Genomic DNA, 16,645 nt, shown 5'->3' with positions numbered 1-16,645 from the left:
TGTACAAATTGCACAGAACAGATACACCACTTTGCATCCAACAATGTGGGGAACAAGGCACATTCTGGCACATACTCTGGCAATGCGCAGAAATTGACACATACTGGAAAGCAATCATGCGCACAATCTCGCAGGTCACAGGTATAATGGTGGCTCCTCAGCCAAAGAGATGCATACTCAAGATCTGGGAACCTACAGATCTTAATCATGCAGCACAAACCTAAGTAGAGCTTGGTATGGCTTTAGCAAAAAGAAATATAGCACAACTATGGGGAGCCAGGCAGACTCCCACACCAAGTGGATGGTGTCGTGGTATGGACGAATTAATGGTAACTGAAAAATCAGTATATGTCCATAGAAGATGCCCCAAAAAATGGACACGGGTCTGGGGGAAATGGAATGAATATCGGGGAAACATTTGTGATCCCCCACTGGAAGAATCACTCTCAGACGACTCCGACTAGCTGAGGTGTATATAGGAGACATTAATATATCGGGTATTAATGTGGGCAAAGAGACGGTTGAGCAAAAATCTGACATATTTTCGGACAAGTCCTTGCTGTTCAAGGTATGGCTACAGTTGGAAGATGTGATATATGTAACAACGACACCATATGGTATTGCAGATATTGTTGGAATTGGAAATGTTAATAAAAATATATTTTTTTTTTAAATGAGCAGGTCAAGTGTACAACAATCATGACAATCGAGGATGACAAAGCGAAAACATAAAGGTTCACAGGCCAAAGTTTACACAAGCTGTGCGACATTATAGTCCCTATTCCTAAGGAATGGGAAAACTTCCATGTCGTGATTCGGTCCGAAATAATTAGTGAATTGTGAATGCCAAAAAAACGACTGTGGCATGCCAAATTGCATTAAATTAAGTTAAAAAAATCACGCTGCAGAGTGCGACCGCCACCCATGTTAGTGATGTGAAAAAAGCGTACCTTATTTGAAGCTTGTAGTACTAAATGCAGTGTCAACGCTTCAAGCTGAAAAGTCAAGCAACGAAAAAACGCGCACATTGCTACCAGTCCCATTTCTATGACTACAGCGGACGCTATTTATGTCACTGCTGAGGGAGGTCTCTCATAACGCTTCCATTTCAATTGGTTCGTGGAGTTTTACTTGTGGGCTAATCGGGAGATTCCAGACTAGACTGCGAGTGTAGTTGGTGAGTTATTAACCCCTCAACGGGTTTCAATTTTTATTCCCTTTAGATTTCGTTTTTCGTTTCTTGACTTTTCAGCTTGAAGCGTTGACTCCGGGGCTTGATTTTAAACATTTAGGGTGCCTCCAAGGCCCCCCCAAGCCCCGGGGACCGCCACCCCCTGGGGCTTTTATCAAATATTTGTGGGGGGCACATACACCCCGCAGCCCTGGCGACAGCCACCTCCCCGGGGCACTAAAATGCAAATTTGGGGGTCCGTTGCAGACCCCCGAGCCCCAGGGATAACCACCTCCCTGGGTCTTCACACACGTTGTGAGGGGGGCTGCACAGCCCCCCTCCAGGAGCCTGTGATGGCCCTGGAGACCGCCACCCCCCAGGGCCGGCTCCTGCAGTGTGCCGGGGTGCCCACTCCCGGGACACTGCTGTTTGCTACGGCCATAGTAAACTGTGGTTTGGATTTTGTAAGAGAGAGCAGGAAGCCTGCTCTCTCTTCCAAAATCCAAACCAGATTGCTTTTCCACACGGGGAGCTGCATGTCAGCAGCTCCCCGTGTGGAAAAACAATGCTGGCTCCCGCAGGAGGCGGGGAGCCGGCTGGGACCATGGGGGCATTGGGGCTCCCCCCATGGTCCCCAAAGAGAGGCCAGACCCCAGGGAATGGGCTCCCTGGGGCAATGAGTGCCCTGGGAGGGTGGCCAAGCGGCCCCCTGCCCCCATAATAAAAATTATTGTAAACATTTTTTAAAACACGCAATGGCCGGCCCCGGTGGATGGGGTCCCCGGGGCCATAAATGGCCTGAGGAGGGGGGCCACGCAGCCCCCCTCCAAATATATATATAAAAAAAATAAACACTGGCTATGCCCCGGGGGATGGGGTCCCCGGGGCTGAATATGGCCTCGGGAGGGGGGCCACACGGCTCCCTTCCATTTTTGAAAAATATAAAAAATTAGGGGTCAGGCCCTGGCGGATGGGGTCCCCAGGGCCCATAAAATAGGAAAGGAAGGGGGGCCACACAGCTCCCCTTCATAAAAAAGCAAAACAAAACAAAATAAAAGATTGGCATCTCCGAGGCCCCGCCCCCTCCCAGCAACACTCTGCATTTTAAGTTGAGGAATTAATTCCCTTTCAATACTGGTGGTCCCTGGGGGCCAACTAGCCCACCAGGTACTCCAGTAAGCGCCACAGGGCTGCGTTGCAGAGTGGTAGTCCAGGCCACGCCCCTTTTTACACCTCCCTGCAACGCAGCTCTGTGGCACTTACTGGAGGTACCTGGTGGTACCCCAGGGACCCTCAGGATTCAAGGGAACTTTATCCCCCAACTTAAGACGGGCCACAGGGCGTGTTTGCACAGTGGTGAAGGGAGGGGGCGGGGCCTAAAGGTAACATATGTGCAAGCATGCACTGTGGCGCGTTTAAGTTGGGGAATTAATTCTCCTTCAATCCTGAGGGCCCCTGGGGCCAACTAGCCCACCAGGTACCTCCAGTAACTGCCACAGGCCTGCGTTGCAGAGAGGTTGTCCAGGCCACGCCCCCATTTACACCTCTCTGCAACGCAGCTCTGTGGCGCTTACTGGAGGTACCTAGTGAGCTAGTTGGACCCCAGGGACCCTCAGGATTCAAGGGAACTTAATCCCCCTAGTTAAAACGCGCCACGGGGCGCGTTTGCACAGTGGTGAAGGGAGGGGGCGGGGCCTGAGATGACATGTGTGCAAACACGCCCTGTGGCGCGTTTTAAGTTGGGGAATAATTCCTCTTCAATCCTGAGAGTCCCTGGGGGCCAACTAGCCCACGAGGTACCTCCAGTAAGCGCCACTGCGCTGCGTTGCAGAGAGGTGGTCCAGGCCATGCCCCTTTTTACACCTCTCTGCAATGCAGCTCTGTGGCGCTTACTGGAGGTACCTGGTGGGCTAGTTGGACACCAGGGACCCTCAATATTCAAGGGGATTTAATCCCCCAACTAACAACGTGCCAGGGGACGCGTTTGCAGAGTGGTGGAGAAAGGGGGCATGGCCTTTGTCTACCTCTCCCCAATCCCACTGCGTGGGGCTTACTGGAGGTAAAAGGTAGGCTAGTTGGCCCCTAAAGGTCCCCCAGCAGTGAAGGGGACTTCAATCCCCATCCACGAGCACGCCAGGGAGCGTGTTTGTAGAGTGGTGGGCAAATTGGGCGTGGCCTGGTACGAGTACTTACCAGTGCTGCTGTGTGGGACTGACTGGACATAATAGTTTGGGAAGTTGGCCCCCAAGGATGGGGGCCAACTACCTCTCTTGTTACCTCCAGTAAGTCCCACACTGTGGGATTGCTAACACATCTTCGGAGGCCATGGCCCCCTTTCTCTACCACTCTGCAAACGTGCCTCGTGGCAGACTACGAAATGGGGGATGAAGTCCAATTTAGTCCTGAGGGAGTTTGGGGGCAGAGAATCCCTCCTGGTACCTCCTCTAAGTCCTACGCAGCGGAATTCCTGAGAGTTGGTTGGACGCCCAGCACCCTTTCTCCACCACTCTGTAAACATGACTACAAGTTAAAGTAGCATATTTCTGCACCTCTGACTTAGAGGTAGTTTTAATCCCCCTGACCTATTATGTACTAGGGCCTTACAGACGAGGTCATGCTAATCACAGGGGTACTCCAACGCATAGTTTCCCTAGTGTATGTAGGTGTTTTCACTGTATTCTGAGTGTCTTTTAGCATAGCACTGGCTCTAGACCTGGTTAGTCAGAGTCAGTTACCACCAGTACCCGTCTGAAAAAGTTGTGGGCACAGAATGATTTTGCAACAATGCCTCTTTCTGCTCCTCTGTTGGTTCTTTCTGCACATGTCTTGCTTCTTCCTGTACTCTTCTTCCTCTTTGAGGACTTCTGTGGCTTCTTTCTGTGCATTTTTTCTTCTTTCTTCACATGTCCTACCTCTGTAGGCATAGTTAGAAACTAGCTTTTAAAAAACCTTTGAAATTCACTTAAAAAAACCATAGGTTTTAGGCATGTTATAGTTAGATATTAGCATTTAAAAAACCTTTGAAATTCACTGAAAAACCATAGGTTTCATGCACGTTATAGTTAGAAATTAGCAGTTAAAAAACCTTAGAAATTCACTGAAAAAATCAAAGGTTTCAGGGAAAGTTATAGTTAGAGAAATTCCCCCGTTAAAGTTAGTTCAGCTAATTATAACTCGCTCCCCCGCAATGCACTGCTGATGACGTCACATATTACATCACTCATGACATGGTCAGTGACATCACTCATGACATCACTGATGAAATCTCATATGAGATCACTGATGACATCACTGATTACATCATCCATGTGATAATTTGATGCATCTTCTCACACCCTAATATAACCTTTGATACACCCACTCTAAATTACAGGCTGCCATTCTCAAAGCCATAGACACTCCAACACCTATAACTACATACCCACTCACTGATTCTTAGGTTTACACACACATCAACTCACTCACCCGTACAGTCACTCATATTTATGGTCACTCAGGAAAGGACTACCATATGCACTCATACACCTATATAGACACTCACACACCACCACTCATCCATAGAGGTACTCACATACCTAGTCAGTCATGCAAATATTTAATCACACTGCCATTTACTCACGTATACAGTTATACACATACCAGCTCACTTACTCATACAAATACTAGCGCATTCTTACGCTCTTATACAATCACTGATACAAGCACACACTCATCCATACAGCCACTCTCACAATCACACACTCTCACTTATAGCCATTTATATACTCCAACACACATATATACTGCCTTTCACATATGTAGTTACTCACACATGTACTACTGAGATATACATTCACTCACTAACACACCCATACACACACTCACCCACCCATACAGTCCATCACAGAAGCACTTTTGAAACCATGCACCCAGTGAGTCACCCACTCACACATCTATGCACACACACCCCACCCACACAAACACTCAGGCACCCATACAGATACTCAGACAACCAATCAATAACCCATATAGACACTCATGTAGCTATTCACAAACCCATGCAGCAGCTTACACACCAACAGACAGACGGATAAAGACATTCGCACAGTTTAGTCACTGACCCATGCATTCAGTAAGATACGTTTAATCACTCACTTATAGTCACGGACCTACTAAATCATCCATTAAGACACCTATACACCCACTCATTCATCAATAAGCCTTTCCCTATATATATTAAACATATTTAAACTTTACAGAAACACAGTCACTGGATGTCATCAGTGATGTCATCAGTGATGTCATTTGAGATATCATCAGTGATGTCATCAGTGATGTCACTGACCATGTCATGAGTGATGTAATATGTGACGTCATCAGCAGTGCATTGCGGGGGCGCGGGTTAAAGTTAGCTGAACTAACTATAACAGGGGAATTTCTCTGGATTTGTACGAGTGAAATGTCCAACTAACTAAAACTTTCCCTAAAACCTATCGTTTTTTCAGTGAATATAAATTACATATGTTATATCACACATAGCGTTTAATATCCTTGATACTTTTAGATGTTTAAAAATTGTTCTTAAATCACACTTCAATAATTTGAACATCCTTTTTAGGTCTCGCCTAGCGACACAGCGCATGCGCTGCCCGCTCCTGGCGAGATCTATTGTCGTCGATTTAGCTTGCGAAGCAAGGATGGAAGCTCCACCCACGCTTCTTACTGGCGCGCTTACCAAATCCGTGCTTTCTATTGGGAAGGAAGCCTGTTTTGTTCCCTCCCTGTCTTCGTTCGGCGTGCCTACCCGGACAGGGCATGTGCACGCGCCTGGACTCCTCTTTGCCGTCTCATCTTTGCAGTGCCTGCCGGACAGCTGATTGTGCACGCACAGGTCGTTTCGCCACGTCTCTTCCGCCTTGTTTGTTTAATAGCAATAATGTTTTCATGCTACACTTTTGAGGTGTTTTGGGAAAAGCAGCGGGCATGTTTAGGGTTCAGCTATGCCATAATGACTTTACGAAGGAAGGAGGGACGGGAAAGAGTTTATCATTGTGTTTTTTATTCGAGCCCTCACTTTTGCTGTCCCTGGAACATCTTGCTAAATAAGCATTGGACTTGTGTGTTTCATTGCCATGTGAAGCTCTAGACACGGCGCCCACATTTAGTTGGAAATATTTGTTTACATAAGTAATCTCATGTGATAGGTTGACCATATGTAAGACTGTGAGAACACTTTCCCCTTTTATTAGTATCTAAGTGTCCGCAGACCTTCTTCTGCCAAGTGCTTTGAAAATTTAACAGCTTGTTGCTTAACGTAGAGGCCAGTGGGGGTGGGGGGCGCTGAGGGAGCCAGGGGTGGGGGGGATAGTGGTGCAGACTCCTGTCACTCTCACAACAGTGCTGTCAAGTGTATCAGCTGTTACAGAGATGTAAACACAGGGGCAGCTGACTGCTACGCAATCACCTTCTACCTTGAAAATACACTTTTTACATAATCACGCTACGAGGAGATAATGTATTCTGTATTAGTCATTCTTTTCCTCCCTATGCACTCCATCTCTCTTTCCAACTCTTCTTCTTTCCTCTCACTCACATCATTCTGTTGCGGTGCCTACCTACCTTCCTTACTACCACCTTCATTCCCCCTTCTTCTTTTTTACTTTAACTCCCTTTCCTCGTCTTTCTCTCTCTCATGTCTCCTTTCTCTTATCCCTCCTCTCTGCTCTACACAAGAAACGCCATACTTTGATGAAGCCGAGCCTGCTCATAATATCAGCGCAGCGATTATATAATCTATTCACCCAGGTAGTTTGCGGGCCGTTTCATTAACCCCGTTCCTCTTGACTTCGACCTGCAGACAAATAACTCTCTTCTTATGAATAAAGAGGCTCAAATGAGGCGTTTTTTCCAGGTGGGCGCCGGAAACCCAGAATGCCATATTTCTGTGGATTTTGCTCGAGCGAGCAGTGGAATATTAAAAGGGCCATGCTTAGACCTCATCGTTATCTGCAGTCTCAATAGTTTATAACAAAAGTGCAGTGGCCTCTCTCTGTTTGCAGGCGCCGAGCTCTTCAAACTGCGAGCGAAAGATAACCTTGATGGGGTACACTTATCGGAAGCAGAAAAGAGTTTTATTTTCTTAGTTCCTAGAAAAAAGTAAGGGTGGGCGGAATTTGCAAAATTGCCTTCCGCAAAATTTCGCGAAACGGTAAAAATTCTCCGCGAACACGCGAAATTTCGCGTGCTCTCGGAGATTTTGGGCTGATTAATGCGTTACTGAATTTGACCTTCAACTCGGGCACCTGCTTTTATATCTATAAGTGCTTCCTGTTGAGGTTTAATTTTTGTGACAGGAGCATCGTGCCAGAAGGAATCCTGCCCTGCATATTTATCCAAGAAGATGCCACCGTTTTGTGCAATACCTCTACTCAACTGGAGTACTTTCTACTGGCTAATCAGTAAGTGCTACCTCGGTGGGTAAATGTATAGTGCTTTTCCTACACTACAGCTGCGTAAAGGGCCAGAAGAGTTGTCTCTAGCGACCATGTGTGTCTGTAACTTTTGCCACCGCGCCGATGGGCGCCGGGGTCCCTCGAGTGAGCTGTCCATCATAGTGGGGAAAGGGCGGGACGACGTTGCACACCGCTGGTGTGTGGGCTGGGGCCAAACGGGCGGGGCTTCTATGCAGTTCACATGCCTCTTGTTTATAAAAGGTCAGAGACCGACCAGAGTAGCAGATGAGGAGACATAACCTCCTGGTGTCAGGAACTACACGGGGATTGCGCTCGAGAAACTCATGGATGCACAGACCTCCATCAAGGATTACAGCAAATTGTTGACGGTAGATATGGGAAGAAAGCACACCTGCCTAGCCTCCACCGTGCTCATGAATCTTTTGGGCTGATTAATGTGTTAGTGAATTTGACCTTCAACTCGGGCACCTGCTTTATTTAAATCTATAAGTGCTTCCTGTTGAGGTTTAAAATGACAGGAGTACCGTGCCAGAATGAATCCTGCCCTGCATATTTCCGTTCCGCCGCGGATCGCGGAAGTTTCAACATTTTCGCGTTCCGCGCGGAACGCGAAAATGTCGAAATTTTGCAATTTCTGCGAGCGGAACGGAAATTGTCGCCCACCCTTAGAAAAAAGTCTTACTTTAATACTCCTCCTGTTTGCTTCAGCAGCACATTCTGCAATAACGCGAGAAGACAAATGCAATAGCATCACCCGTATCTGTTCTATGAAGACAAGCTATGTCTTGTTTGTTGATGAGTTCCTATTTCAATGGCAGTGTAAGTGAACGGTGATAGACGTCTACATTGCAGGGGGATAATTACATGTAATCGCTCTTGTGTTTCTCTGTCTCCCTATTCGATTCACCCCATGAAGACAGCTGAGTGGCATTTATTCTATGAATTTGTGTTTAATTAGCGTGTGCGCTTTCTCCAGTGGCACCTCAAAAACCCACCGCTTGGGTGGATCTGCATGGTGTTAACCTCGATTTCATCAGGCAATTTGTCTCAAGATATGTTACAAATCACCATATATAAACAAGCATTTGCAATTCAATAGGTCTTGCATTTACGCGAGTCTGATCTATTGGCATTGTAAATGACAATGCCTTTTATTTATGTTTTGGTTTTTAAAACATAAATAAAAGGCATTGTCATTTACAATGCCAATAGCTTAAACTCGCGTAAATGTGAGACCTATTGCATTGGAAATGCTTGTTTTGTACTGCCTGTCTCCATATTACAATTATTTGTAATACCTGGTTGTACCTGTTCTCAACTCTGAAAAGCTACACATTACCTATTACAGCATGCATCAAATGTCTTTAACCTTTCGACTATGTGGTTTTCAGCATACTCCTCTCTCTAAACAGAGGAGGGTGGGATGCTTTCTCCCCGCCAGACCCCCCGTAAAAGGCCAAACCAGTTACAGCCCCTGCACAGAGATCCATGGCAAACCCCTCTTTGTACAAACGACATCTCTGCCAGTGGGAGGATCATGTGTTGGACTTCTCCGTGTGCAACCAACAGCTCTGTCCACAAGCAGAGTCCATGATACATCCCGACTTTATAGTAGCAGCATCCTCTGTTTTAGGGAAAGAGTCTGCATCATTCAGTCTGCAACATTCAGTTAGCCCCATGGTGGTCATTTATGGTACAGATGCAGAGCATATGCCAATAATAGTAAGTGGTCCATCTGCCAACCTTGCACTCCCCTGGCCCCATTTAGAGGTTGAGGAACTATTGGATTTTTTGCTGGCGGAGCCTCAGCCTGCTTCATTGACAGAAATCATTGATTAGCACATTAGTCGCATCACATTAGTTCAGATTTCAAACCAGATGATGTACAAAGAAAAAAATAAAATTGGTTTGCGACTTAGTTGCCCAGTGCCATCTATGGAATTCTTTATAGTACTGATACCCTCTAATCTGCCAGTACTGGAAGGTTGCTTTGACCCACTTCTACCAGTCACTCCTTAGTTTGCCTACAACACTTCTATGAGTCTCCCCCTGGAGTTGAAGGCCTCTCTGACACCTTTCTCCTAATTTATCCTTGGTGCTGGACTTTTGCTCTAACCTACCAGGCTCTCCTTAGTGCTGGATTGCTTGCCTGGTGCATGTATGCCTTGACAGTTTTATGACAGAATATCTTGCAAAGAACAATTGTCGGACATAAACACTGTGTCCTAAATAATGTTTACAAAAATATTGTTAAATTGAGTGTAGACTTTTCATTATTACCTCTAATAGGGTCATATTTTGCAGGAGATCTTTGGGACACAATATTTATGTCAGACAATATTCTAACACTGATATTCTGATACCGCACCGCCTTGACACACATGTACCTCTCGCTCTATATAGGCTTAAAGGGCTTCTCTGCTGCCTTTCTAGCAGTCTACATTAGTGCGGTGAGGTTTCTCTGGTGCTGTTCTATTGAGCTCCCGTTAGTGCTGGAAGGCTTATCTGAACTGATGTATGTATGTATGTAGAGGCATTTGAGGAGTGCAAACACACCTGGGAAGCAATGGAGCACTAAACCATGCATGAGAGTTCAAGGCTTGTATGACGTAACCACTCATACAATTACCACGCATGCCTTTACATAGCTGTCCGTATAACGCGTGCATCATTACCACGCATGGATTTTGTACGATAATTTTTAAAACATATACGTCTTTCCACGCATGCCTTTATCACGATAATATTGTTATAAAGGCATGCTTGGTAAGGGCCTATAGGTGCTCAATTGACATGCGTGGTAAAGGCATTACCTTTGTAATGGCAGGCGTGCCGTTGCGACGCACTGGCATGAACGTTCAGATTTTTTGTTGTTTCTCCCCATGTGATCCGTTCACAGTGCTAAATAGACACTGGAATTAATGGACTTTCATTTTCCAATGAGACAGAGAGGCCAGAACCGGAGAAAACTTTCCCCTGCCCCAGTGCCCCTGCCCGTTCTTGATCCTTAAGTCCACCAGTCCAAGGGACAGCCTGACCGGTCCTGAGAAGCAGAGGTGAGTTGAACGCAGTGTGGTATGCCTGTACCGGGCCCTGACCCCTAAAACCACCCCCTGCCTCAGCCCCCTGAACCCAAAGTCTGTCCCTTTTCTTGGCCCGAAGTCCTAACACCACCACCCCTGCTGTAGTCCCCCGGCCGACCCTGTGTTCTGTAACCCTTCCCCTGGCCCCCCCAGCCCTCAGCCCTTTTGCCTGTCCCTGGACTCTAAGTCTATCCCTTTTCTTGGCCCTGATCCCTAAAACCACCACCTCTGCCGCAGTTCCCCGCCTGCCCCGAGTTCCTAACCCATGACCATTACCATCCATTACAACGAACATGCCTTTACCAGGGCATATTCATGGTAGAAGCTTTGTGGTAAAGGACATGCGTGGTAAAGGCATGTTAATTGTAAAATATGCGTATTAATGGTCATGCGTGGTTAAGAACTCGTAATAATGGGTGTTTCCCGAGTTCAAGAGTCCAATTCAGCATCATTTACATGGAGGCAGGTACCAAATAAGGAGAAGGGAGAAGCGAGGATGGGAATGCTCCTTGAAAAAATCCTGTCTTCAAGTTCTTTATGAAGTGCAGGAGTGTCAGACTGCTTTTGATGTCCATTGAGACGTTGGTACAGCTCCTGAGTGTGTAAACAGAGAAGGCCTGTCTTCTCCATTTTTAATCCTTGTAGTTCTCCATCTCTAGTCCGGTATATAAGTATGTATGTATGCATGCACGTGTGTGGTATTTCTAAAGCATGAACCTAGCTAAAAGGCAGTGGAGCGTTGTTTTATGGTCATAGTTCAGCATATATTCAATGAGTGACAGGAGAGGTCGCTGGGTGGCTGAATGCTAAAGTATTGTCATGCAGTGCTCGGTCTTCAACTCTTTCCTAAACTGAAGAGGCATTGGGGCGGTCCTCATGGATATGGGGATATTGTTCCAGAACCTGGGCGCACAGATGGAAAAGGCCTGCTGCCATGTTTTTTCTTTATTACATTTCTTAATCTGCAGTCATATGGTGTCCTGTCTGTGGGTGTGCAAAGAACCACCCGAGATGGAGAGCTAGTCTGCAAGATAAGTGGGGGTGGTGTTCGTAATGGCTTTGTAAATGATGCAGATCTGTTTGAAGATAGTGAGCCACCAAGAGGAGACAATGGAGTTCCATCAGGATGGAGGTGATGTGATACTATTTTTTCAGGCCCTGGATGAGAATGGTTGGGGAAGGTATTGAGGCCCATAAGGGGTGCTAGTGGGTAGTAGTGTGTTACCACCATCCAGATGCAAGACTAGGAGGGCTTGAACAGCAATTGTTTTCAGGAAGAATCAGCTTCACTTTCTTCAGAAGAGAGCAGGGGCATCTTAAGGATTTTGGGGGCCCCAGGCTAAATGTATTTTTTTTTGGGGGGGGGGGGGGGCTGTGTTCTGGTAAACTTTGAATTTATGATCTAGTATCAGCTCTTTCATGCCCAGGTCACTGACAGTACACAGACACACTGGTTTAAATTCTAAAAGTGTTTACATCTAATATTCAAGGATAGTGATGTGTGTTTTCAATATTGTAACACTGCAGCAGTTCACTAATATTACTGCAAATAATCTCTGTCACACCCTCCCATTGCTCATATGTAAAATCCCGTTTGGATCTCAAAGGAACTTTTTTTATGGATGTTGCATGAAACAAACATAACAATTGTCTGCAAAATGTCTCTAATAGACTTTCCCACATCACCCACATTAAAGATAAATTAAAGGAAAACGCTATTTGCAGCAGTCTGTTTAAGAATTATTCAAGGTCATCAGGGCAAAGACTCTCTGCAGAACAGAACAGAGCTGGCTCTGTCAGGGGGCCCCCTGAAAGAGTGGGGCCCTGGGCCAGAGCCCACTTTGTCCATGTCTAAAACGTCTCTGGAAGAGAGCGCTAGTACCAGGCCATCCTTACTTTTTATCCAAGGGTTCCCTGGGGTAAGGTTGGTGTCCACAGTAAATCCATGTGACTTGGCATTGAGTGGTGATATCTTGTCTTTGTGTGTGCAGCTCACAACACGAAGTGGTAGGATTTTGGGCCAGGTATGGTGGGGTACCATTTCTGATGACCTTGCAGGTGATGCAGCAGGTCCTTAAAATAACACACACAAGCCTGGAGGGGAGTCCAGTCTAGCTCCATCAGCAAGAGCATGTTCGGACTTCAAATCCTTGTTAAGGCAAGCTGCTGCTGCATATAGAATGTACTTGAAGAGTTCCAAAGTGTTGTTGGGGAAACTGCTGTGCAGAGCGTTGCCTCCATTCAGGTGTAAGAGTACAATTTCTTGCACTGTTGTTGGTTTCTGAAAGAAAGTGTTTCTCTATTTTCAGGAGGGAGAGTTTGTGCCATGCTGCCTTTGTTTTCTTGCCAATGTATTATGAATGTGACATCTATGTCTGGGGTGAATCCAAGTGACTTTTCAGACTTGAATCTGGGGTTGTTTGAAGCTAGTGGTGAACAAGGGGGATACAGTCTTCATTTTGTTGAGCTTATTTAGGTGCCTGACATCCTCGATTAGCTTAAGGTATGTTTGAGCCACCTAATATTATTCATTGAGAAGATTTTGAGGTTGAGTTGATTATAACTGGTGTTGTACTGGATCTTGACATTGTTGGCGGGTAGTATGGATCTGAGCGGTTCTATGTGGAAGATGAAGATAAAGGGGGAGAGTATAGAGCCCTGAGGTACCCTGCAGGAGAGTGGAAGTTTCAGTGATATTGTGGTTTTGTATGAGCTGGTCTTGATTGATGACTTAGGAGGTAAATCAGTGCAGGACTTTGTCAGGAAAGGCCAAATGTGTTTCCACAGTGTGGATCAGTGTTTGATGAATGATTGATTGAATTGTAGGATGTAGAGTGGTCAAGCAGCAGCGTCAGATGGGGATCATTTCTCTCATTGATGAGGGGTGTGCTGTAGACTACTTGGAGTAGTTGTCTCCAGGCTGTAGAGTGGTCTGAAGCGGGGTTGATAGCTCCATTGAAGATTGTTCTTGACTCATGCTTCTGTAACTAGATGGGGATTGCTTTTTTAATGATGTTTCCTATAGAGGGTAAGTGGCTGATGGGACGACACTTACAGATAAACCTCGTCACTAGTGGTAGACATTGAAGAGACACTTTCTTACCTCTAGCACCTTTTCAGCACATACCTCAGCTTTATTTATTTTACACTTTTCTAAAGTAGAAACACTTACATGTGCCTTACATTGCAACAACTGTGGAGACGGAGGTCTCCAGGTTACAATTAACATGCATTATGCACACACATATCAGAATAGTGTCTTGAATTATTACTTGACGGTATGCTATGCAATCGACCGGTGACCATGTAGGCAGCAATTATTGCAATGAGTTTAAAGGGTTCTGAGAAGAGGCTGGAGGAGGATAAGAGCAGGTGAGTAGGAAGAAGAGGACAGGGGATAAGACTAGCCTTCGAAGCAGCGCATTACAACTTAGTGGGAACAAGAGTAAGTAGTCAGGCTGGAAATTAGTAGAGATGATACAAAGGGAAGAGAGGTATACAGGGAAAAATGTGGAGGAGAAGCAGGCGTGAATGGTTCAAGCCATAAGAGGGATGCACATTCAATGTAGGAGCACGGTATGAAGATGATATGAAGATCAAGGAGCTGGGGTTCCTGCTTAAATGATCTTTTGAATAGAAATGTTTCTGAAAACAATATGATCGTTCAAGGGCTGAGGCACAGTTATAGAATTCCCCATACTGCTTAGTATTTGACTGGCGCTTCTATCATTGTTTCTGGTATGTGCCAATAGCCGATCTCCTCCTCCTCTAGTACTCTTGCTCTAATGGGCCTTACCGAGTACACACATCATCGTCTTACACCATCTCTTTAGTAACGAGAGCCTCCCTTCTTACGTTTCTCTGCTCTCTCCTTATTGCTGGAAGGCTCTTTGCTGCATCACGCCACTTCTACCACTCGGTTCTGGTTAGTGGGACTCTGCTCCCTTGTTTCCCCGCTCACTGTGTCAATGAGGATCCCCCAATCGCTTCCTTCCACATTCACTGTGGAGAGCAGGCCAATTTGAAAGGATGGAGACACTCACCTGGTCAAATTTCCGCCCGCTGTACATCTCGTCTTTGTTCATGAAGGTGAGTAGGATCCAGTCACAAAGGAACGAGCCCTGGAAGGGGAGCACAGACAGTGCTGTCACTTCTGTTTGTCTTGAGCGAACATGATGCATCTCTTCAGACAATCAGTGACACTACACATCTTTACACCACTTTACTCCTAAGAAAATAGGTGTCAGATTCAGGCCACCTACTGCCACTATGGTGGCCACCACTGGAACACAAGCATGTTGACAGTAGAGGGGGCACAATGAGGAAGAGAATAACAAGCTGAGTGTTTTTGGGAAACTTTCTGCAGGTTACAGCACATAAAGCACTCAATGAATTGCTCTTTTTCACAACTTTCAATTTCCAAACTACTCATCATTGTTTTGAAATCATAATCAAATTGTAATATTATTAAATTTGCAGCCATAACAGCCTCTATTTACTGCATTCACAGGTTGTCAGAAGCTGTTCACCCCTTGAAAGGAATTGCCAAATAACTGGCCGTATGGATGCTTCAGTGACTTTTATTCAGCACTACAGTTTTTCTCTTACTTGTGGTGTTGTAGGATTTGCATTTTTTTTTAACAAATAGCTTGTGTTCTGCCATTGTGAATGGAATGAGGTGGAGGATGAATTACCAGGTTTGGCAGCAGTGGATGCTACAGTATGACCACTGCCTGGGCAAAGAAACACCAACTTCCCACAGACCCACACCCACCTTCAGAGGCATCCCCCACACTGCCTTCCAACTGTGTAGAACATAGATAGAACATAGATGCATGTCCATGTTTTATGATAGCGGCACCCATATTTCTAGAGACTTCCAGTTTGTGCAGATTAGGGAAAAGAGATAGCTGGGACTACTGTGCTAAGCCCAGGATCACATTCTGAGATAATGGGGTGAAGCTGGGACCAGAACTCAGGCACAATAGCAGTACTGGAGCAATCTTTTGAATATGTCATCTTCTTTAAAAATGCCTTTTATTAATCAATCGTTGCATTCATGTAATAGTATAGACCTGATCTAGATCAGTAACAGAATATGTTAAAAACCAGCAAAATCTCTGTGTACACCTATTCTGGTATACCTGCAAGACTTAGTGCCCCTCATATGGTGGACTTGCCGCCGGCGGAGACTTCTCCACTCTGGCAAAATTCTGAATTAACTTTGCAAGAATATGGTGGAGTATCCGCATTCCAATATAGGATGGCAGATCAACTACCATGCTGTTGGAGTTATCTCAGCAGAGGACCGTCCTGGAAACGGTGGTGGACTTTCATGCATGTTTGGAGGCCAATCCATCCAGCATGCAAGGTGGTCACAGTTGTTTGGGGGACATTCTGCCAGCAGTGGGCAGCCTTGGTGGATTTACCATCAGTGGTTGTTATTACACAAAGTGACTCTTCCTGTAACAGATGCAGCCTTTTTGATGGAGAACTCAAAATTAGACAGATATCCACCAACACTATAGCATAGGAAACAAAATTGTTAGGTCTGATCCATATAACTCAATCAGTCCTCAAAAAATAGAATACACAGGCAGATCTTTGCAAACTTGTGAAGAAAAACACAATCAAGAATATGTCTGACTCAGTGGCCACAGGTTCGAATCACAGCAGCTTCACCCACCCGGTTAGCCTTCAGAGGTAATAAAATTAGTACCATTGAGTTTAATACCAATCAAAATCTCGTAAATATCACCCTGGGGGAAACAGTACACTTTATAAATGAAGGTCATGTGAGCTGCACTGCATTAATGGGCCATATTGGACCAAAGGTTCTACTAGCTGTTCAAAGGCACTTTGGCCCATGGGGTACAGTGCGAAAACTTTCTGCACTATGAAGCCAGAATAAAGAAATATTGCGGAGTGCCAAATCTACA

General features: G+C 45.7%; 1 protein-coding gene across 1 annotated transcript in view; it reads right to left on the bottom strand.

Moving 5' to 3' along the window:
- P2RX2 (purinergic receptor P2X 2) overlaps nucleotides 1-16,645 on the bottom strand; it is a 201,098-nt gene that overhangs the window by 12,247 nt on the left and 172,206 nt on the right. The window contains exon 11 of the mRNA XM_085633926.1: nucleotides 14,750-14,827. Within this exon, the coding sequence (XP_085490052.1) occupies nucleotides 14,750-14,827 (78 nt within the window). The remainder of the gene's footprint in view (nucleotides 1-14,749; nucleotides 14,828-16,645) is intronic.

The sequence above is a fragment of the Triturus cristatus genome, chromosome 11, assembly GCF_964204655.1.
Source record: "Triturus cristatus chromosome 11, aTriCri1.1, whole genome shotgun sequence".
NCBI classification, from domain to species: domain Eukaryota; kingdom Metazoa; phylum Chordata; class Amphibia; order Caudata; family Salamandridae; genus Triturus; species Triturus cristatus.
This window is presented reverse-complemented; position numbering and strand designations above follow the sequence as displayed.